Source organism: Trachinotus anak, unplaced genomic scaffold (genome assembly GCF_046630095.1).
Source record: "Trachinotus anak isolate AG129_WGS33_773 ecotype Australia unplaced genomic scaffold, CSIRO_AGI_Tana_v1 ptg000019l, whole genome shotgun sequence".
Taxonomy (NCBI): Eukaryota; Metazoa; Chordata; class Actinopteri; order Carangiformes; family Carangidae; genus Trachinotus; species Trachinotus anak.
In genome coordinates, this window is record NW_027273870.1 from 9,536,761 (window position 1) to 9,560,000 (window position 23,240).

Genomic DNA, 23,240 nt, shown 5'->3' on the forward strand with positions numbered 1-23,240 from the left:
CATGCACAGTCAGCCCATGCCAGCTACTCCCCCAACCTTATTTCCTTCTTAAAGGCAGGACTTTTAACTCCACCATTCAGTGTTTGCTCCCGTCACTGGTGCGGTATGTGTGTTTGTTTTACTGTGATTATCAAGGCAAACTTGCCTGCTGTCTAATGTTTCTGTGTTACGGGAAGCTTTGTTCATTTATGCCAAAGGCTGCAGCGCGAGGCCTTTCAACAAACAACTTCATTCATTAATAAAGCAAAGCAGAGGTTTATGGTGTGATCAGATATTGAATTAGCTGTTTAAAGCAAACAAACGTTACAAAACCAACAAGCGTGTGAATGAAAGAGACACATGTGGCTCACTGGTTTTCAGTCTGTGTGTGTTTGTGTGCATCAGATATGTGATTATGTGTGAGAGCTTGTTTTTCAGCTGTGTTTACACCAGCGTGTGTTTATACCAGCACTGCATCACAGAGGTCCTGTCTTACAGGTTTTCCTACACGCCCACACGTAAACGCACCCTTTGACAAAAACACCCACAGGGCGTGGAAAGTGGCCAGCCCTTTTATACAGCTTTTCCTCTTCATCCAGTAATGTTGGCCGTTCTGTCTGCTTCCAGGAATGAGTCTGTGACAAGTGTCTGTGCAGCACTGGGTGTGGGCTCATTCTGTTTTATTGCGTCCATCGTCTCAGCAACAGCAGAAAGCCATCACTTTTCCAAGGATACCCCACACACTCAGGATGGCAGGGGAGTGTGTTCCCTGTGAGGGTCCAGACCTGAAGAACATGGGCGAGGAGGAGCTGTGGGAACTGATTAACGACAACCGCCACAGGATCTCCTTAGGGGTGCGACCATGCATCGTGATCCCGTACCTGAGGCAGGCCAGGGTGCTCACTGAGATGGACGAGGATGAGATCGTCACCTGCCACAACCTCACCAACCGCTCCATGAGGACCAGTGAGATTTATGACTTGACTTGTTGCTGCTTGGATTTTAAAGAAAGTTTAAAACAAAAAAGAAAACCTGTCCTGTGGTTATGGTTACTGTAGTCTACCTCAGTTTGTAGATGTCAAGTGAATTATTTTTAACTGTGCCTCATTTGTTTGCACTGACTGTTGAGAGCATTGGCAAAAGACAGAGGAAATTCCAGCAACAGCTGCAGTACTAAGAACAGATATTTTTTTTAGTAAGGCCAGCTTGTTATTACAACAAATTATCAAATATGTTGTTGTGATTATTTTAGAGAACTATGTAAATAAACTAAAGTAAATAAACTTCATGACCTTCACTGCTTTAAATCAAGTCTGTTGATTCAAAGTTTAGGGTTGGAGTTAGAGATAAAATTACTTTCCCCTCTGCTGTCTGCAGGCTACATGCTGGATCTACTGAGGACACAGGGGAGGAATGGTGCTGTGGCTTTGCTGGAGAGCTTGATGATCCACTATCCCACCATGTACACCCAAATCACTGGACGCAAACCCAGCACTGAGCCTTCAAGATTTAGCGGTCAGTGATTTAGTCTTCTTACATTGTAGAGGAATGTGTTTGTCTCTTTGTTTTATTGGCTGCATGACTGACTTGCAATGCTCTCCTCACAGGCTTGATAAAGTACTCAGAGCTGACAGAGTATCTGGTTAGAGCAGTCACAGGGATGCAGAGGGAGCTCCAGGAGGCGCATCGTGAGGCCAACAGAATGACTGCACGCTGTGCCTCGCTGGAGTCAGAGGTCGGGCAGATAATGGAGCAAGAGGAGAAGTCCAGATGCCTTCAGGCTGACAATGAACGCATGCAGAGACATTTGTGTTCTTTGCAACGTGAAGTCACCAAGCTCAAGGATGAGAAGTGTGACTTATATGTGCGCTACACAGCAGCCATTGAGGAGAAATCTGCTGTCAACAAGCGCCTCCATGACCTCAACTTGCAGGTTAGTGATGCTCAACACAGTGTGTTCCTCAACTCAAAAATACACACCCTGAGTTTGTCCCACCTGAAACACAAAGCAGTGATCTCTGGGGAAAGTCCTCAAAAGGTCAGCGTTAAAGAACTGAAATCTGAGCACTATAGTTCGATGTAAATGTAGACAATTGTGCTACACCAAGGGAGGCACTCTGAACACAGTCTGTGAAAACAGTTGAATAATGTCTTTTGTGGCTGTGGAGGCACTTTGCCTGAGATATCACCTGTGTAATCTTGGAGGCAAGTTTCTAGTAAAAACCTGTGTTACAAACTGGGGGCATGGAGTTTAAAGGACAAGGTAGATAGTGTTCAAAGTGAGATGCTCAAGGGAATTATGGGAATTGCATCTATTTAGCATTGCACAACAGATAACATTGTCAACCTCAGGATGGACAGTTAAAAGAGGAATAAAAACCGGTGCAGCAGAACCAGAGATATCAGAGATGTCTTTTTTGTTCCACCCATTCTTCTTCCATGTCAAAACCTGCCATCTACATTACCCACAATGCAGCCTGACTGCCAACAATTTGAGTAGAAATGCCATGGATGTATTATAAGATTTCTTATAATTGTTGCTTAAAGGAGCTATTTGTTAGTTTTGCTATTGCTTCATAGCCAGCATTAGCATTGACAGCTGCTTACTTAGCAGTCTAGAGGAAACATTGTGAGTTCAACATCAAACTTAATTCCTTTACTCACCAACAGCAAAACCAAAACAACATCGATGTTAACTCTTGCCTCTATCATTTGTTTTATTATACACTAACCAGCTAGCCCCAGCCAGTCTCATCACTTTCTGATAGGGTCTTACTGCAGCCTCTAACCAGCCCTGAAGACGTAGCGCTGCTCAGAGGGTGTATTATGACCTCTTGTCTTGTAAATGCAACAATGGCCGAAGCTCTTGTGAAGCAGCAATCACCACCACCAGCTCCTGCCAAGACACCATGTTCGACAGCAAACAGCCCCTTTTTTTTCTATAACAGTAAACACTGATGACTAAAAAAGCAACAATTAAACTAAAAGTCTGGAGTTTAACAAGAGGAGACTGTGTTGCTGTGGTCTCATCAGATTTGACTGAAAACATAAAGTAACAACCACACAACTGCAATCAGTTGTGTTGCTAAATCCTGATTGGTGCACAGAAATAGGTGACATCGCGCTATTACAAAGGAGCCCCACCTTCTTCAAACCAGTGAGCAGTGCACAGTGGAAAAAAAAAAGAAATGCATAAATCTGTCACGTGAAATAAGCAAAACTGATTCAACTTTGGCAGAAAGTACTGTCTTCGTGTAGGATCACATCTCTCTGAGTGAAAAGCTGATTGAGAAAATAGATTTTCAGGATTTTGACTAATCAGTTGATCATAAGAAAATTAACTATACGAGTCATTTATGGAGTAAAAATGAGAAACTTTCAATGCTTTCAGATTTTTCAGATATGCAGATTTGCTCTGTTATATTATTTTAAATTCAAAGCTATTTGGGATTGTGGGATTTCTGGCTGGACACTTCAAACAATTTGAGGCCATGCCCTTGCGCTCTGCTAAATGGATTGGATGGATAAAGGATTTGAAACTATTTTTTGGCATTTTACAGACAAGAAGATGAATTTATTCATCAATACATAATTGTCTTCTGTTGTGGCAGGTGTATCAGCTGCAAACTGAGCTGCAGAAAGCCCAAATGGAGAATGAGTTCCAGAGGCAGCGCTCACTTCGATGTGCCTCTCTTGCCGAGACACCACAGCTGCAAGAGGAAGTGAGGAGACTGCGCTGCCAGCTGGTGAAAGCAGAGAAACTGGACCCAGTAAGAGCAATCGCTTAATCATTCTGTGTAATTACACTTTTCATTCATAGTCTTTAGACAGTGGAAGAATCAGTAGCCTCTGTCTGTGTCTCATCTTTTGTCTGCTGTGTCTTCATCAGGCTCGTCAGGAAATCCTGGCCCAGGACCTGGCTGAGGCCATAGACAGCCAGGTGGAGCTTGCAGAGCAGCTCAGGTGTTACAGAGAGGAGAATGAGCAGCTGCTCAGGGAAAAACAAGGGGTGTGTGTGTGTTTGTCTGTCCTGTATCAGGAAGTGTCTTGCTAATTCAGGAAAACATGTACGATGGAAAGAGCCATATTGACTATTCCACTGCTACACAGTACCATGACGTGCAAAAACTCTGTTTAGCAGAATACAGTTTTTCCACGAGTAGCTTAACAAACCATTGACCACCTTAGTGTAATGTGTGTGTTTGTGTTCAGCTCATGGATCAGAAGGAGTGCCTGAGCCTCCAGGTGCAGCAGCTAACCCTGGATTGTAACATGCACCAGCAGAAGATCACCATGATCCACAATCAGATAAGGGATCTGCAGGCAGAGAGAGACCAGGTACTGTAAGAAACTGAAAACACTACCATCAGTCAAACTTCATCTTTGGTAAACATGAAATACAATATTTCAGATTCTATTCTTGTATTCTCTACTCTTCTATTCTATTCTATTCTTCTCCCATGAAACTGATCTTCTATCACATCATGTTGTTTTTTTTCCTGATAAAATGTCAAGCAGTCAGGGTTCAGCAGTGCCGTTTAGGAGATTATAAAATGTCAAGCAGCTCTACTGGCTCATACTGACTGAAACTCCCTGTTGTGTGAGTGGGTGTTGAGGTAATTTATGTCTCTTTGACAATGAACAGTGGTTAAACTCCACTCTTCTGGAAATAATATTCTGTCTCACGGAGAAGTATGCTTGTCTTGCAATTTCTCCTCTAAACATCACTGATCTGTTCCTACAAGACAAACAGAATGAGCAATCCCTGACAGTGTCAGGTAGCCACATGCAAGTCACTTAGCTGCCAGCTGCTCCACTGGAGCTGTGCAGTAACTGAAAACACAGCACAGTGATATTGCACGACAGCTCCTGGGTATAATTAGTGGTTCATGCTTGATGTATGATGGATGACACACTGGATCTGCATTTGCACGACTGGTGTTGTGGTGTTGGCCTTCTGTCTCTCACTCTTTCATAAACAAGATTAGGAATAAACTTGTGACGTTTGACATTTCGTTGTGGACCCAGAAGCAGACACTGAAAGTAAAAGCAGGTTTTTAATTAGGGCTGGGGGTTGGGGCTGGAAAGCTGGTGCACGGGGAGCCACTGGAGGGTTGAGGAGCGAAGGAGGTCTGGTGATGATGAAACTGGAGAGGAATGGAGTAGGAGGGCTTATGGCGTGGTTTGGCAGGGTGTAGTGTGCAGGAGCTGATCTAGGAACTTGAGGTCGTAGAGGGGATTGGGATGTTGAGGGGATACGAATGCAGATGAAGGCTGATGAATGGAGAGTAGTGGATGAAACAGGCAGCTGGGCAGCAGCTTTGGTGAATGACGGTTTTGGTGTGGCTCTGGTCCTGAGACACACAGAAGAATCAGGCATTAGCAGAAGTTCACAAAGGAGAAACAATTTTAGAAAATCTCTGTGACACAAGAAACAGGCCAAGAGTTTTCTACCCCTGCGGTTGCGGAACAATCTGGCGATGAGTACTGATTGTACTGTGGCTGATGAGATAAAGGAATGTAGGTGTGAGTACTCTCCAGAGCCAGCTAGAGTAAGCCACACCCAAAGCACCTATACACATGAACACAGACAGACCAGGAGACACAAGGGCACACAGGGAGAGCACAGAGAGACACAGGGAACACAGGGAGATACACCGGGAAGGAAGTGGCTCATGGAGGAACCATGATAAAACCTAGCATATGGCTGGACCATTTATGGGATGCACATGGGTGTGCGCATTTCTTTCCCAGTCTGACCATGTGCCTTGTCCTCTCTTCATGCACACACATGGGGGATTTGATTATACACAACAAAACAAAAGGTTTAATGCTACTTTGAAATGTAGAACCCCTTTGAGTACCATGGATAGTGCCACTTGGGCAGGCATGCCAAAACACATACTGAATAGAAAATAATCTCAAAATGCAATAGCACAGTTCACTTTTAACATAAAAGTAATTAGGCTATTCAAGCAGGGGCTGTGACAGTGAAAGTCCATTTCTGATTTTATCCTTTTTTGTGCTTTTGGCTGTTCTAAAGTTGGACTCAACTCCCAGTGGGCTGCAAGATTGGTGATAAAGGTCGTGGTCACTATTTGAGGAAATACAGTAGTTGTTGTTGTGGATCTGCTGGAAACACCCCCTTATGATGTAATAGACACTTTTCCCAATAAAATAATTTTGAAGGGCAACAAAGTACAACATTCAATGCTGCAACTTCATCACACCGTGACTGTGGTCCACCCAAAAAAAGCCTGTCAGAAAATAATAATAATTAAGATGTATGAAGTTAAGAGTTAAGATAGTAGCTTCAAACACACCACTACTTCAGAGTCTGATCACAACATTAAACCCGTGGTGTTACACTTGAGGTTTTCTGTCGTGCATTATTAACAATGAGAGAAATATGACTCAAACATCATTTCCATTCCAAGTTTCTACATGTATTGTTCCTGAGTTGTTGTGTTCACAAGAATATGTCAAGAGATGAATAGCTGCCAGATAGAAATCTTCCTTTGACAATGTCCTGTGTAGCACATGCTTTGTCGGCGGCAAAGCTTATCTGTACATTTAGTATTGCTTCATTCAAACAATCCCTCACAGAGACATTACCACAGTCACATTTTAAATTACAGATGGTGCGTGATAAGTGTTGACACTGTGGCTGTCATGACATTGTGGTTTCTACATGAGGCATAAACTTAAACATAACTGTGTCTATCTGTCTGAATAACAAACGGGGTATGTCTGTGCACAGTCTATTCTGTGTAAAATATGAATGCTGTTAATTAAACATGAATTTTCACATTTTCTAGGCGTACCTGTCCAGAGATGAGGCCCAGGCCATGATTGCGCAGACCCTGGGTGAGAAGGACACCCTGAGGTGCCAGCTGATGGAGCTCCAGGAGAGGGTCTTCAGCCTGCAAGCCAAACGCAGCCCCAGAGAGCAAAAGCAGAGCTCTGATGTAATTTCTCACGCAAACACATATCAGTACACACCTACAGAGATAATGATGTTATATACAGTGCCCTATGTTTGTGTCAAAGGAGACAGAGGTCGGCTGGGAGAGCCCAAGGTCCAGCTGTGACGAATCCCCATTTCCCAACAGACGCAGACTTTGCCGCATGGATGCAGTTAATCCCACGTCACTGAATTCCTGCCATTTAGAGGTGTGTGAATGTGTGAGATCAACCACAATCATTTTATTAGAGCTGGTTATCGACTTCACTAGTTTTGGAAGACGTGAAAATGCATCCATGGAACAGAGTCCCACTCCATTGTCAAGTACCATAAATTGGCATTAAATACCGATCAGATCCTTAGACTTGTTTACTTTTTCTTGGATCAGAAATTTCCTGATCTTAACTTAATTTTAATTTTTTATTTCATTTTTTATTTAGGTTAAGTTCTTGCAGCTGCCTGTGTTAAATAGTTAGTGAATAGTTAGTTGGATTTAGACTTTGCAACTTTGTTTCGCATAAAGACTTGAAATGGGGAAACAGTGAAGCTGGCTCTGTCTAAAGGTCTCCTACCACTAAGTCTATAGTTCACTAATTAACAGGTTATATCTTGTTTGTTTAGTCTGTACAAAAATTGAAGTGTAAGATTCAAGAAAGTGGCCAAGAAATCATCCAGCACATAACCCACATAATGACCCCATAATTTGTTTTCACTCATTCAGTTCATTTTGGAAAAAACAAATAAGAAAGAAATAACATGTTAAATGGTGAACATTTTAAGAGCTGTTAGGTTGGTACTATGAGACAAAGCCAGGCTCAAACATTAATCAATGGTACATTTAGAAATTTGGCATAATTTGCTGAAACAAAGCGGGTTTATATTCATTTTTAGTTTCTACAAACCGAAAATGTAATTTTGGTATTGAAGCTCAAGTATATTGGCACCAGCCCTTGATTCTATATCTGCATTTTTCAGTTTCTATATCTTTTTTTGATTATGTATTCAAAGCTGTTTTTTTATATGATAATGACTTTTTGTTTCTGTCTGCATGTGCATCTAGACTGAAGATGCTGTTGCAAGTAGTGTCCGATCCCGAAGCGCAGAGCCACCCAGTTCAGACTCCCTGCGCAGAAGGGTAGAAGCTCTATATGCAGACAGCAGGTGTGTGTGTGTGTGTGGGTGCATGTGCATGTGCATGTGTTCATGCTTTTAAAGGAAATCACATTATTAGTTTCATTCCACAAGGCTGTTGGCAGCATTTTATAGACACCCAACAGGAAGGATGCATCCAAGGTGTTACTGAGCTCTGCATTCCTTTCTGTTGTTGAAATAACATGACATCCAGTTTCAGGTGGATTATTGATTTACAGGAATAAGTGGGTCTTAACTATATGTCACATGAGTCCAAGAAAAACACAAATGAGTGTGATCCAGAGTAAACTGTAGAATACAGAAATCTGCACGTGTGTGATGAGGAATTTAACAAACCTCCAGCGGGGGGCACATTGTGAATAGGTTTCTATGCAGCCTCACATTCCTCAGTTCTTGTGTTACTGCTCAAGGAACTTTTGTGCTTCCATATTCAAAGTGTTGACATGAGGCTATCATTATTACTACCCCACAACCTGTCTCTAGGTTGCAGCATGGCATCATTTATCTCACACTTAGCGAACACTTCTTGATTAAACTGAATTCAGTCTAAAGGACAAACCTCGGCTGTATTATTCTGTGTGTGCATGTTTGTTTGTGTATGACAGAGACAGAGAGAAACCTGATACTAGTTTTCATGTAGCTGTTGTCTTTTTTCTCTTGTAGTTTGGAAACAGCAGAGTGTGATTCTTTACTGGACGACTTTGTGTTCCTCCCCGATGGTATATATACAAAACATATCAGCTTTTCTTTTTTGTGTGAGTGTTTCTGTGTCTGTGTGGAGGGGGTGGTGGTTTGCTGTCTGGCAAGACTTTCATTAGCTATTGTTCAGTGTTGGACATTTGCCAGGGCTGTGAAGTTGCACATTAACACTGGCACATTATTTGAGCGGTAACATCCTTGCCAAATCATTCAACTGCCTCTCATATGTTTAGTGGGGAATGAAGACATGCAGACACCCAGGCTATGCTCCTCTAGTGACTCCAGCTCTGACGGGTGAGGCATTCCACTGGACCAACATTGTTGCAAATAAAGAGTTTCATATTTTCAAGTAGAACAGATGGCAGTGCATTTCCTTAAGGTCATAAAGTTAAGAAGAGTAATAAAGGTATTGAAGACCAATCATTAGTAATCAACACGGGTTACTTTAACACAACATATGTCATGATAATACATCCAATGTTTCCTGAGATATTTCACTCTGAACCAAAGTGGTGAACAGACTGACATTACCTTCCCTAAAGCCCCGCCACTAGTGCATACACTGTTCATCTAATAATATTAATAACCTTATTTGGTGGCAAGTTAAAGGCAGCAACAACAAAATAACAAGAGCAGGACATTAAGGCCAAACAAAAGCAGGACAGAAATTAGGTAAAGTTAGAGGGAAAAGACATAATATACTTCAGTAAATTCACATCCAATAAGAAAGTAAGCATCCTCAAATTTAAGTTGAGCTTCAGCAGTTTAAGCTCTGTTTTATATCAAATCCCGTGTGCTGAAGTACTGAGCCATTACTATTAGAAATGTGCCACTTACAGGCAGCACTGGGTGTGGCCATATTTTGTGTCATAGCTTGAAAGGATTTTCTCTGTGCTCAGTATGACATAACATTTTTTTCTGTGTCTCCTTTGATCCTTACAATAATCAAAATTCTTCCCTCATCTCTCCCCAGCCTGTCAAGAACCTTGGCCCCTCCTTTCCTGATGCGTTCCCGTCCAAAAGCTATTCGGATCAATGGCCGTGTCCTCAGCATCTCCTTCCAAGGGGGGTCACTGCTCAAGCAGCTGGCAGTGGTGGGGGGAAATAAGACAGGAGTGTTTGTGCACCAGGTGACAGAAGGCAGCGCTGCCCATACTGTTGGCATCAGCCCAGGGGCACAGATAGTGGAGGTAGGTGTAAGTGTGTGTGAAAACACTTGTTAAGATTCTTCTGGTGATGGTGTTTCTCATCAGGCTGTTTCACTGCAGGTGAGGTATGAGCAGAACCAGAAGGCTCTGAGGATGGTGCTGGAGGATTCCACTTTAGAGGAAGCCATGTGGGCTCTCGGCCAGGTCACAGGCCTCTGCCACCTCTCCCTGCGTTCCAGGCAATGTGGTATGTCCCACAGCATGTACATGAAACCGCTTTTGTTCTTCGTAGCCAGGATGGTTTGTCTCTTCATAAATCATTTTAATACTGTTTTAGTGAAGATGTTACATCCCACTGTGAAACATTTCTCCATTCTTTACACAAGACTGTCAGTTAGACTAAGACAAACTACAGTTTAATAGCTTCATAAAACACTTTTTTTATATCCAGAGGTGGCACCTAGTGCAAAAATCAAAAAGTCATTGCTCATTTGAAATAATTAATAAGACTTATTTTTCACTTCAATCCGTTCTCCTTTTTATGCTGTTGCATAAAACTACCTAACTGCAAACTAAATGATACCTGCATTTTTTATGTGGACTGCAGAGAACTGAGCTATTGCACTGCTACAAAACTTTGTTAAGAAAACAGATGAATAAAAAAATAGACAATGTAGTACTCCTTCTACAGTCCATTAAAGTCTTGTATCTCACTTAATATGTAGGTAACAACAACAACAATAATGATAATAATGCCTGCCCTAGCCCAAAAAAGTTACACACAAAAACAGAGCAGCAGGAAAAACAGATCAGTTAAGGATTATTCTGTTGTAGGCTGTGTTAGGGGTAGGCTTTGGCCACAATTGTGTAAAATGTATGTTAACAAAGTAAGATTACCTAGAATGTAACTGACCAAAAATCATTCTAGCACAACAGCACTGCATCACAGTACATGATCTCAGTATTGACAAAGAGACACTATTGAAAACTTGTACTTGAGGCTGCATACAGAGCATTTACCAACCTGCAGCACGGTTTATGTCTCAAGGAAAACCTTCATGGTTTCAAACTTCAAGCTTGCTAACACTGTCAAAAACAATTGGAGACCAGTAAATCCAGTTATACATTCCATTTTCTGCAATAGTCCTGTTGTGCTCATGGCCTGATCTACCAGATATCCAGTGTGCATGACAAAAACCAAGTGTAGTGGTATACTGATATACTACATCAGTTTTGTTTCATATTTTTCAAAACATCAATAATTAATTGATCGGCTCAATTGGCTGCACATTGAGATTAGACACCCAAGGGTCTTCTGGTGATTAATCAACAATATACTCAGACATGTGACGGATGTTCAAACTGCTTCCAATCCAACAACACATTGAACATGTGAATACATCAGTGAAGCACATTGAAGAAAACAAAATGAGAGACGCAAACATAAGGAGATATTGATAGAGGATGAAGTCATGCAGAAAACTTGATGACTTGATTTGGTGATTTGATAAATGACCACTGGCTGTTTGAAGGAACAATCCCACAAGATACAGGATTTAAAAAAAAACTAATGTTTGTGTTTGCCAAGCACCTAGGAGTTTGTAAAACAAATACTGGTGGTGTACATTACATTTGTCGGCATTTTTGTTTTACTTGGTGCCATAAGAGGATAGTAGTGTATGTCTGTTGCTTGGTTCAATAACCAAAAAGTCTGACCAGGTTACACCACTTGTAGACAATGTACAGTACAAGGTACAAAGTGACTCCATAATGACAGTGTGGTGGTTTTAGTTAAAATGTGCTCTGCCTGTCATTCAGATTACGAGGCACTGCTGCAGCAGCTTCAGAACAGTGAGGTATCATCAGGAGATTCCTTCTATGTACGTGTCAACATGTCTCTTCCTGCTGGCCCCAACGGGACCCTGGCTGTGTCCTGTAATGACATCTTGCATGTGACCAACACACGACCCACTGGCACTGAGGACTCGTGGCACGCCAGCCAAGTTCACCCATGTCAGCTACTGGACCTCCAGAGTGGAACTGTACCCAACTATTACAGGTTGGCACACTGATAAGGAATATACTGTAGACACGTTGGAAAATTCAGGGAAAAATCTGGTTCATGTTGGTCAACTTAGGAGTCAGAATCATTAGGATATTTGAGCTGATTTTCTGATGTCACAGGGCGCAGCGACTTCTGATTCGAGCAATTGAGGACATGAACTTTCAAACAAAGAAGTCTCACAAGGTAAGAATTATCTAATGGCTCCAAAAAAAGTGATCCAGTCCAAAATTTCACCACTCTAACTCTGTTGGAATATTCCTCTCCCTCCCCAGCCTTGGCGAGTGGTGGCCCAGAACAAAGAGAAGGGAGTGAGGATTGTGAGCACCGGCCGTCAGGGCAGGAACCCCCTGTGGGTCAGCGTGGAGGATGAGAAGAAGAGCACAGAGTCAGGTACGAGATCCTGTGGCAGCACGCAAGTATCACAAATATACATTATACAACATTTAGTTCTGACCAAGTAATTTGACTGGACGAGAGGTATTCCATGAGTGCTGAAATAGAGTGCTATAGCAGTGGGACTTAACCATTAATTACCGTTACATTGATGGTCATTATCTATCTTAGATTATAAGAAACTTTGCACTGCAAAGATGAATACATTTCCAGAAATAAAATTTGAATTAAATTATGTATGGTGGTCAGAAGAGGATGAAGGGAAGGAAAGAAGCCTGGATACTTCAGTGCACACCTCCAGATGTGCTCATATGACATCAGCCGACCTGATGAGATGTTAACCCATCAGAATCACACATGTCACTAGACTCTTATTTCACTGGCTGCACAATAAATGGAAACATATGGATACATTTACATATAAAGTAGCTGGCCTGAGGTAATGTGTAGACAAAGTAGCAAGCTAGTGTGCAGGTCAGCAAAATGTTTATGTGTTGCTCAGTCCAGATGCAGAATCATTTGCGTTGGCTTAGCCAAATATATGATGAAATAAACAAAAAATCCTAATCTGTTGTTGCTTATTGCTGTTAACTAATGTGGTGCTTATAGAACTGTTGTATAAAAGCATTATCACAATACCAATATCTCGTATCTATGACCAAATCACAGCCATGCTGAAATTCCTACCTCTCATGTAATATTGCTTAAACATCTGTACATTTGTGTGATATACACTTTAGCGATTTACACTTTGCTTATGTCCTCCCCCCTGTAGGTGATACATCTGCACCCAAAAGTTGTGTAACCCTCATGCCCTACACCCTGGTCACCCCCCACTACCCACCCATCTGCAGACCCATCCTGCTGCTACCCACCGTCCTGGGACGCATTCTGGACAACAAACTGGCAGGGTGGCAGGGCTTTCAGCTCTGTGAACCTGGTAAGAAACAATGTGTTGTTGTATTGTGTTGTTTTGTGCTGAACTGCTGTAGCATATGCTATTGAAAACAGGTGATTCGATACAGAATGGGGACACATTTTACTGTGCTGACAGATAAGTCTGTTTGACTAGAGAGCTCATATATTTTATTGGTGAGGCTGTTTATGCCTTTCCTCCTCTAGTTTCATGCTGAAATGGAAGTTTGTTTTTGCCTAGGAAACAGGAAACAGCCATGTCAACGTCTTATGTCAATGTCATACTGTACGGTGGTAAATATTTTATTGGTTTGCCTGTTGCTATAAACAAGGTAGGAAATAAACTTTGTGAATAAATAGTAATAAAAACTATAAAGACAGTGAATGCTTGCTAGTGCTCCCTGCAATGATGAGGAAAAATGAAACTTTAACGATGTTTCTCTTGAAAATTAGATCATTACAATAACAAAGGACAATTACAAGTATATTTAGAAGAAACAGAACACAGGATAGATCAAAAGAAAATGAAATTATACATCTTTCAGAAAATATAACAAATAACATTAACATAACACAATGACATATGTGATTCTTCCTTCATTATTTCTTCTTTCATTCATTCATTTTTTATCACCTACTGTAATGTACAAGTAATCCCTTCTTCTCACCCCTGTCTGTTTCTATCTCCACTCCTTCCTTTGCATTCACTCTCTTGCTGTACAGAGGTGCTGAGCTCCTGTGAGCACACAACTCAGGTACAGAGGTCTGAGATCCTGGAGGAGTGTGAGCAAGGAAGTAACTGCTGCTACACCCTGCAGAGTGTTGAGAAAGTTATGAAGAAGGTCAGAACATTAACACAAAGGCAGAGCTTAAATTTGGACAGTTTCAACACCCAAGACTTTCAGTAAAATGTGGAAATGTTCCCTGGGGATGGCAGTGTCAGACAGTCTGTTGGTTGGTTCACCACTTTGGTCCAGATTGTAATATCATGGCAACTACTGGAGGGATGACATTTTGTACAGATGCTCATGGTCCCCAGAGGATTTGGTTTTGTGTGAAATGACAGATTACAATAAAATTTGGACATTTGTGACATTCATGTACAGAGACTTATCTCGTACAAATATTCAAGCTTTGGTGATGCAATGACATGATCTCTGCTGCCAATCATAAAAGTTCAATTCTTTCAAAACTTAGTTTTATAACCAAATACCTGAAAAACTAATGACATTTCCACCAGCCTCAGTTCTATTTTGTGTTTAGTGCTAATTAGCAAGTGTTAGTATCTAAAATGCTAAACTACAATTAGTGAACATGGGAAACCCTTTGTTGCTAAAATTGGGTATATTCATTATGATAGTTGGCATTTACCTTAAAGCAAAGCTGTGCCTTAGTACAGATTTACAGAGACGTTGCCATTTTTACTATAACTAAACTAAACCATAGTTTACAGCCTAATTTTGTAGATTATTTCTTTTTACTTTGATATACAGGTTTCATTTGCAGCCATTTCAGAAGTATGTTATGCTATAAAACTGTACAAATAAAAAAGTTAAAATACGGATTTTTAAGCATCATCCTAGGTATTTGCATTAAAATATATTTCACTACATAGCACTGCCCTCATTTAACCCTATATTCCATCTTCCTCATCATCCTACAGGGGATTCACTGTGTGCTGCCGTTGGGCCTGGACTGTGTGCGTCGGCTGCACCGGGCTAAGATCTTCCCCATCATCATCTATATCAGCCAGACTGCACGGAGCGCACGCAAACTGAGGTTAATAAACTCTTCTTCCGTCTTCTTCATGCAATCACTGACAGATAGCTTCACGTGTCTGATATCACATTAAAATAATCACTGTGAGCACTCATACACAGGAATGTGTACTGATAACCTCACTGATATCTGTTAGTTTCCATAGATAAATTCTGTCCTTTAATTGACATTCATTTTCCAGTTAGTCCCAAAATAGACACCAATTCACAGGTTGAGCCAACCCTGAAAAGGGAGAGACCAGATCATCCAGTACAAACATTTACTCTTGTAGTTCTCTTGATCTCTTTGGTCACTTGTTGCCTCTATATTTTCTTTTTTTTATGCTGTAATGGAAGTTTGTTTTGCCCTGTAAGTATATAATCTATCTCAAAATATTACCACAGGCATTGTGTTACACATTTCTTGGGTTTTTCTGTTGCTGCTAACCATTATGGAAATAACACTTATGAATGAATATTGTTTAAAATGAGAGAGGCTTCTTTTCCATTCTTTAAAATGATTTTCACTAAACATCCCACTCTGTTGCATTAATGCACTCTTGTAAGCACTGTTACATGTCATTAAGTAGTTTGTGAAAACACTATTCATACAGTTATTATGCAATTTTATGCCAATATAAAAGAACACATTTGATTTCTTGTGACCACCTTGAATTATGATACCACAATATCATAAGATCAGAAAGACAGTTTTTCCACTGAAGAAAAAAAAAATGGTTATGTTGTCTTGTGGCTGCAATGTGTTCTGTTCCACTGATGCTGTTGTCACTGGAAAAACTGGTGACAATGCTTCTATGGGGATGGATTTCCTTTGTACGATTGTTGACAATTCAAATTACATGACAGAGCAAAACCAGTTCTCTCAGACTCTGAGGGACTCTGACATTCAATGACTAAATGACTGACTGACATTCAATTGTGATGCAACTGAATCATTAAGATACGTCAAATTGCATTATACAGGAAACAGAAAATTAGATCTAAAAATAATTGTGTTGTTTATTTCTTACATCCCTTTATCACTTCCAGGTCAAAGCTTCAGCGCCACAACCAGTCAGAGGAGCAGCTGCTGGCATGTTCAAAGAGCGAGGAGCCGCTGCTGGACAAGCTGCCGTGTCTGTACCACAGTGTTGCTCCGGACTCCTGGTGTGACCAGACCTCCCTGCTCACCAGCTTGCGCACCATTATATGGGAGGAGCAGAAGAAGATAGTCTGGGTGGAGCCTGACCTGTGGTGAAAGAGAGAGCAGAAAAGAAACTGAGAAAATGTAAAAATCAAATAGGGATAACTTCTAAAAAGGGTGTTTTTTTTGTTATGATGATAAAGTATTGGGAATATATTTGTATGATATACAAACTTTACAAGAGATATTTTTATAAATATGAGTATGTATCTATGATACTTCTGAGTAACTGGGTGAATGAAGGACTCTCATTATGTGATACAGCCATGAAAATGCATTTAAAGTGTATCACTGTAAGCTGTATCATTATTTACTATACCCAAAACATTTTCTTGATGATTAGTTGCCTCCTGTTTAGAGGCTTTTGTTTGGTATGAAGTGTTTGCTTCAAACACTGATAAAGCGTACTGTAATGATTTGTATGTACTGTATCTCTACAATATGTTGTAGATCATTTCCCACTATGAGGGATTTTCTTTTAATGCTCTGCATCTTTAATTGCAGTGCTACTTTTAATATACCGGTCAGTAAACATCAGTCACCATATCTGTTCTTGCACAATAGGTTGACCAAATTTTAGAATTAACTCAAGTGTAGAGCATGTGATTGAGTCTACATCATGAGAGAGTTGTATCTTGTATGTTTGGATCAGACTCTGGGTGTCTTTTTCTTCTTTCTCATGATGCTGCCATGTATCCATAAAGTCAGTCTTTTGACTTGCTTCTAGCTTGCACAAAACGTGGCATGATTCTATTGTTATTCAAGTTTGAAGATCATCATTTTCATGGAGCATCATGTTGTATTTACTCCATTGCTATTTTCCAGTTTTATCATCATTATAATTATATTATTATTTTATTATTTTATCTATGTTTGTGTCAATGTTTAACTATGAAAGGAGTTTAGAGGAATCAACTCATGTTGTATGTGTTTTGTTAAGTTAATTCAGTGTAAAAATTTCTAGATATTATTTCAGTCAGTTTCAGAACTTATAAATGACTTAAAGTATTTTAACTTGAAATGATGAGTTGAATGAATGTGCCGCTCATTTCTTTCAACTCATCATATTAGCAGACTTACCAGCATGCATTGCTTGAGAGTTAACTCCCCAGAGACCCTTTGTTTTTGTAGATTAAAGTGGATTAAAGTTATGTGTCTTTAATACATGTTAATACATTAGTCATGGTTCTTCCCTTGCATAAGGATAATGAGAACAACTTTAACCATAATGAAGGTTAGTATGTAATCTGGTCCCTTCATATTTCCATTTCTCAGAGATGCTGGGACACACATTTCATAATATTAAAGACTTATTAAATGTCCCAAACAGCAGCGGCCACAGCTGTAAGGATTTGTGTCAAATGAAGAACTGACTCCAGTCCATTTAATTTAATAGATATAATGTATGCATGTGTTATTATTTAAATTATGCTGCCCATTTGAATGATCTAAGTCACTGAACTAACTCCTATTAGTCTGAAGGTTCACAGCATAAGCTAGACTGGATATGTCTCCTACCCTCAAAAAACAGAGGAAACCAAAACAGAGAAACAAAGATAACTTGTGTCCACTCAGCTGAGTTTCTCATTTGTGAAATGTTCTTATAGATGTGATCTATAGAGGAAGGCATTGACGGTACATTTAGCTGTGATCTATATGTTCATGTCAGAAAACACTAGAGCAGCACTGCAGCCCTCATAAATCGAGTGATAAGCCGAAACAATCTAAGAGAATCACAAAAAGGTCACAGAGAAACCACGACAGGCTCTGCAGAAAGTGCAACTGCTGTAAGCCTCAGCACAGAGGAGAAGATGCCTGAGAGAGATCCAAGCTGCTTCACCAGCAGAGGCCCCACTCTACAGCCAAAAAGAGGAGCTTTCAGAGCCAACCAAGACCCTCAGCTAACTGATATACAACTAATATATTAAAACAAAAAGAAAAAAAATCCTGTGGCAATATGCTATTTATCTTAGAACTAAATTGATACATTTGATGTGGTGAGTTTGCGTGTTTGTTTTAAAGACACTGCTTTGTATGGATAATGTAAATTAATTACAGTGCTGACAACTTTTAATGTATAAGACTCTGACCAGCAGTTGAGAACAGTTTGTGTGATGCTGATGTTGTTTGTGCGAGATTTGACAAAGTGATACTTGGTCTAATACAGGAAGCTGACTGTCTCCAGAACATGCAATAACTTTCTTGAAGAAGCCATGGAGGACAATTGACTTTTTTTTTGCTGGAGGAAGTCGTCTTCTATGCTTATGTTTTACATCAAATGTTATCATCATTTTCTGAAAATTTGTCTCAGCTGGAATCAATTTAGAACTTAATGAGGAGTCAGCGGCGCCTGCGCAATTAAGGATCAGTTTTCAAACCATCAGCTGCAAGAACCCGAGAGGGAGCTGGTCGGACGTGTGGCCTCGTATCTGACATTTCGAGGGGGTAAAAAAAAAAAAAAACCTACAGACGGCGGCCTGCAACAATTCTAAACGTAAGTTAGGTTTGTTCAGTGACACTGTTATTAACTTTATTCAAGAGCTGTTCGCCTGGCTTGAGCTGCAACAGTAGCTGCACAGGTGAGTTTCCTGCTAGCTTAACTGGACTTGCAGGACTTCTACACACTAGCCGAAAGCGGTTAAAGTTCATTTGTGGAAAGGATTAAGTGGTGTGAAGTGATGCTGTTTATGTTTACACCCCAGCAACAGTTTAACCAGTAGCCCTGCGGGTGATTGACATTTTGCCCTCAGGCCTCAACCTTTGTTGACTCCCCCTGTTTGACCTGTAGACTGTGTACCATGTACCGTGGGAGTGAAAATCAACCGGAGTAGTGTCTAAGACTTTCGATAGATATCCCCCCCCCCCCCCCCCCAATCTGACCCAGTTATTGCAGATACGCCTAACCACAATCATTTTTATGAGGGAAACACTATTCAGGATCGACACAACAACACTGTACAACATCCAACAGCTGTAGTTGGATAATAGAATAAACATAAAACAATTTTTATATATTTTTTTATAATTTAATGTTACTGTGGAATGTCAATATATATATATATGTGATACTATGGTCTCATGTACTATGTAATCCTGTTCATATTTTCTTAACAAGATTACATATGTATACAGAAAAAATCTATTCAGTCATGAGTAAGTGATGAATGTATAATGAGAAGAGATTTACTAATTTTCAAGTGCTGTAGGACATTTCTGTTTCTATGCCTTACATGAATATTTTATTACTTGCAGTTGGCTCAAAAGGTAGACCTACACCTATTTCACTGTCCAAGCTAAAGATATTTTAAATTTCCACTTGATAATTTGGCATAATCTGTCATTACTTTCATGAATACAATGGTTTGTGTAATTTGTTCAAAGAGATTATTACTAATCTGCAAGTGATTAATACTAATTAGAAGTCATTTGTTAAATTTATCAACCTTGTAAATATCCCTTATTGTAAAGTGGTGCCACATGGTGGAAATAATTCATCCTTAGAAGCCAAAGACTCCTCCTAATAAGTAGCAGGTGACGCTTAGTGACTGAGAATTATTTTATAGCGAAAAGCTATAACGTTTATCTGCCACAAGGGGGAGGCAGAGAGAAATTAATGTGGATTGGAGGGAGTGGTTTGGAGAAGAAAACATGGTTACTACTGCATGAGGGAAGAGCTGGGAGGAGTGAGAGGGGACACTTTGATTTCTGAACACAAGCCCTAAGCACCACTGTCTTTCATCATACTGTCATGCTGTTTCACTGGCTGTTTCCCAGGTCTTGATTTTACTGCCTATGTGTACTGGGCAGCAGAAAACAAGGGTAATCAATGCCCCCCATCTCTTACACCCATACCCCCCTTTTGTAACCTTGTGGTGATTATTGACTGGATCTGAAGGATTTTTTAAGACTTCCACTGAATCAATTTCCCCTCCTGGAAGACGTTTTTGGCTCCATCAGAGTCCAAAACCCCAGCCCTCCCTCCTGTTGCTGGGAAACCACTCCAGTGATTTGTGTGTTGTCAGAGTGCATTATAGACAGTGACATGGAGAGAGAGAGAGAGAGAGAGAGATGGAGATAGAGAGAGGAAAACCTTGGCTGGAGAAAGGGGGAAGAAAGAGAGAGAGAGAGAGCGGGAGGTGGGTGTTCAAAAGGAAAAAATATTGCATGCACATCTACTCTGGCTCCCTCCCTCTTTCTTGTTCTGGGTCTTTCAAAAACACACACACACATCTACACACACTGCAGTACCACACTGTAGGGCTCGATTAACATGCTTTGATTCTCTCTCTCTCTCTCTCTCTCTCTCTCTCTCTCTCTCTCTCTCTCTCTCTCTCTCTCTCCCTTCTTCTCTCACTCGCTCTCTGTTGGCATGTAAACGAGGTTGAGTTTTGGCTTTTGGGATTAAAGCAATGAAGAATGTGTTTGGCAGAAAAACTGTTGGGAGCATATTTGATGTTTAATTGATAGAGTTTGGATGGCAGAGCAAGGCTTGTTATTTGCAGTTACGCTAAACCTGTGTGTGTGTGTGTGTGTGTGTTTCTGTTTTGTGTGTGTCTGTCTGTGTGTGATTTACTGCTAGGAGTCGTACTATGGTCAGAAACGCCTTTCACTGCCGATTTAGAATTTTAAAAGACAGCTGTGATTAACTGATGGTATCATGGTTTGCTATACATGTGAATGTGAGTTTTGTCATAGAAAAAAGACAACTTATTCCTTATTGTGTTATTCTACAAGTGACTCTAATATTTTTTTCCTCCTATTTATATAAGATTGAATAGACTGAATATTAGAAATACCTCTCAGAATAATACAGCACACTTCACCAGCAGCACAAACTTTAGCCTCACTGATGCAGATGAAACAAAAACTGAACACTGCAACAGTCATAGTGTGTGCGCTGCAATTATGGGGACAAAACTGCAGGGTAATTTTTAAAAAAAAACAAATTTACCTACTCAATATATGCTCGTACATAAACATTTGCCCATTTTACACTTCAGGTTTTATTATATAATAATTAGTTTGTAATCATTTTCCCTGCCTGTTACCATTGGTAAGCAATAAACTCTTTTCTGCCTCTGTCAACCCACGGCCACAGTCCAGACACACAGGTGTTTTTACTTATTTATCTTGGTTAGGCTCAGTGGATGTGTGCAACATTATTTCCTATTTCACGCTATCACTCATTTACTGTTTGCCATTATACCTGAATGTCTTAATTGTGAATGGGCCTTTTTCCAGTCGAAATTTTGACTTGTAGTAGAAAAAGCACAGGTGCTACGAAGAACATTAACAATATCTCTGCTCAATTCAAGTGCTGCACTAAGAGTGTGACAGTAATCGAGCTTGAGCAACGCCACCACCCTGAAACTGAAGCAGCTAATTTGAAATTCAGCCATCATTCATTTTATCATTAACACCTATGCTTTTTCTACCGTGAAAAAGAACTATTGAGTGAATCGTATGTACTGTTTAGTGCCTTCAGAAATTCAGCAATGGAACAAAAAAAGGTGTGTCCATGTACTGTTCTTTAGTTTCTGCTAACAGTCCCATGCATTTCATAGACACAAATATTTCAGTAATAGCACACCTGTCAGTGCCAACACAGAATGATTGTGATTCATCAGTGTCTGACATCTTAATTTACTGCTCACAGTAGTGCAACTGTAGAGTGCTTTTAATGTAAGGAGAAATGAATGAAGAGAGTAGACTATTTATTTTTTGTCATTGGTATTGTAATTAACACTCCCTGAATTGTTCAGAGAGTGGTAATCACATAATTACAATCGGGAAACTGGGATCTGTTTGAAAACTTGATAATGCATATGTTTTTGAAATCTAAACAAAAGACGGACACCTTTCATCAGGCCAAGTCCATCATTCAACATAATTAAAGTCATATTTAATGGATATAATAATTAAAAATACCTGTGAAGGAGTGCAGGGCCTTTGAGTTCAAGGTCATATATTGTGCTTATCCTCCAGTTTTCTTCACTGTAGTATTCTTCTGATATCTACCTTACTCAAAAAGTGTATTTAATGTTAACTTTTTAAACCTGAAAGAGCAATGTCTTCCTCTCTCTCATTGCAGAGTAGTGACCCTCTGATGACCCAGCATGGTGTGAAACATGTCACATAGGAGTGGCTGCAAACTCGTGTGTGAGTCTCTCAGGCAGTCATCTGTCTGTCTCCCACACACTTACACTCAGAGCTCACCTTCAGGGCAGCAGCCCTGCCTCTCCATGTACCAGCATGGATTAAGCCCTCATGGGAACTCTAGTCAGTCAACAGTTTCTCAGTACACAACTGCAGTATCAACAGCTAATCCAGCATCTGTCATCAGTGGTTTCTTCTTGAACCCTGAAAGACCAGCACATAGCCTCATCACACAGACACAAGGTCTCATTTTGTAACATGTTTAGCCTTGTGTATGATGAGAAAGGTAAATGTCAAATGTGAAATTATAGTCACCAATAATTAACACCAAATACGGGATTGTACAATAAAGTACTTGAAGTATTGATATGGATATCAAAGCACTGAGGTAAAGGCTTTATTCTACATGATCCTACTATTAGTTTCCCCTAAAGACATGAGACATGCACTTAAAAATCTAAAAGCAAATATTCCCCTAGAAACACTAGAAATGTAAGACAAGAGAAGCCCAAAACCAAAGTGTCTGATGCAGTCCCAGTAAAAAAAAAAAAAAATACAAAAAAGCTAATGTAAATTTTTTCCATGAAGACTCAGTTCACACATAGCAAAAAGAAACAAATCCAAGAGCCAAGGGTTAGAGTGAGACATCACAAGAAGCCGTTAAGAGGTAATTATTTGAACTTAAAAGATCTGCTGGCTATGAACTGCAGGATGCCTATCTAGCTAACTACTCTGAAAAACAACAGCATTTTATCAACTTAAGCTTAAAAGTCAACTTGTTGTCTGGTAGCCCTAAAATAAATGGTGC

General features: G+C 40.2%; 1 protein-coding gene across 1 annotated transcript; it reads left to right on the forward strand.

The window, feature by feature from the left end:
- Window positions 1-556: 556 nt before the first annotated feature.
- On the forward strand, window positions 557-17,654 carry card14 (caspase recruitment domain family, member 14). Its single transcript, XM_071504182.1, has 20 exons — window positions 557-945; window positions 1,357-1,494; window positions 1,587-1,912; window positions 3,591-3,749; window positions 3,869-3,988; window positions 4,192-4,317; window positions 6,798-6,947; window positions 7,030-7,152; window positions 8,004-8,104; window positions 8,759-8,814; window positions 9,028-9,088; window positions 9,768-9,984; window positions 10,063-10,189; window positions 11,761-12,001; window positions 12,127-12,190; window positions 12,280-12,397; window positions 13,176-13,340; window positions 14,039-14,157; window positions 14,979-15,094; window positions 16,123-17,654. Exons 1-20 carry the CDS (start codon window positions 729-731, stop codon window positions 16,328-16,330), a joined length of 2,952 nt encoding a protein of 983 aa, XP_071360283.1. The 5' UTR covers window positions 557-728; the 3' UTR covers window positions 16,331-17,654.
- Window positions 17,655-23,240: the final 5,586 nt, after the last annotated feature.

Excerpts from the sequence above, each read along its gene's own strand:
- card14 (XM_071504182.1), top strand. The coding sequence starts at position 729 with ATGGCAGGGGAGTGTGTTCCCTGTGAGGGTCCAGACCTGAAGAACATG. Across the intron at positions 1,913-3,590 it reads TCCATGACCTCAACTTGCAG|GTGTATCAGCTGCAAACTGA; the intron begins GTTAGTGATGCT and ends CTGTTGTGGCAG. Across the intron at positions 8,105-8,758 it reads GCTCTATATGCAGACAGCAG|TTTGGAAACAGCAGAGTGTG; the intron begins GTGTGTGTGTGT and ends TTTCTCTTGTAG.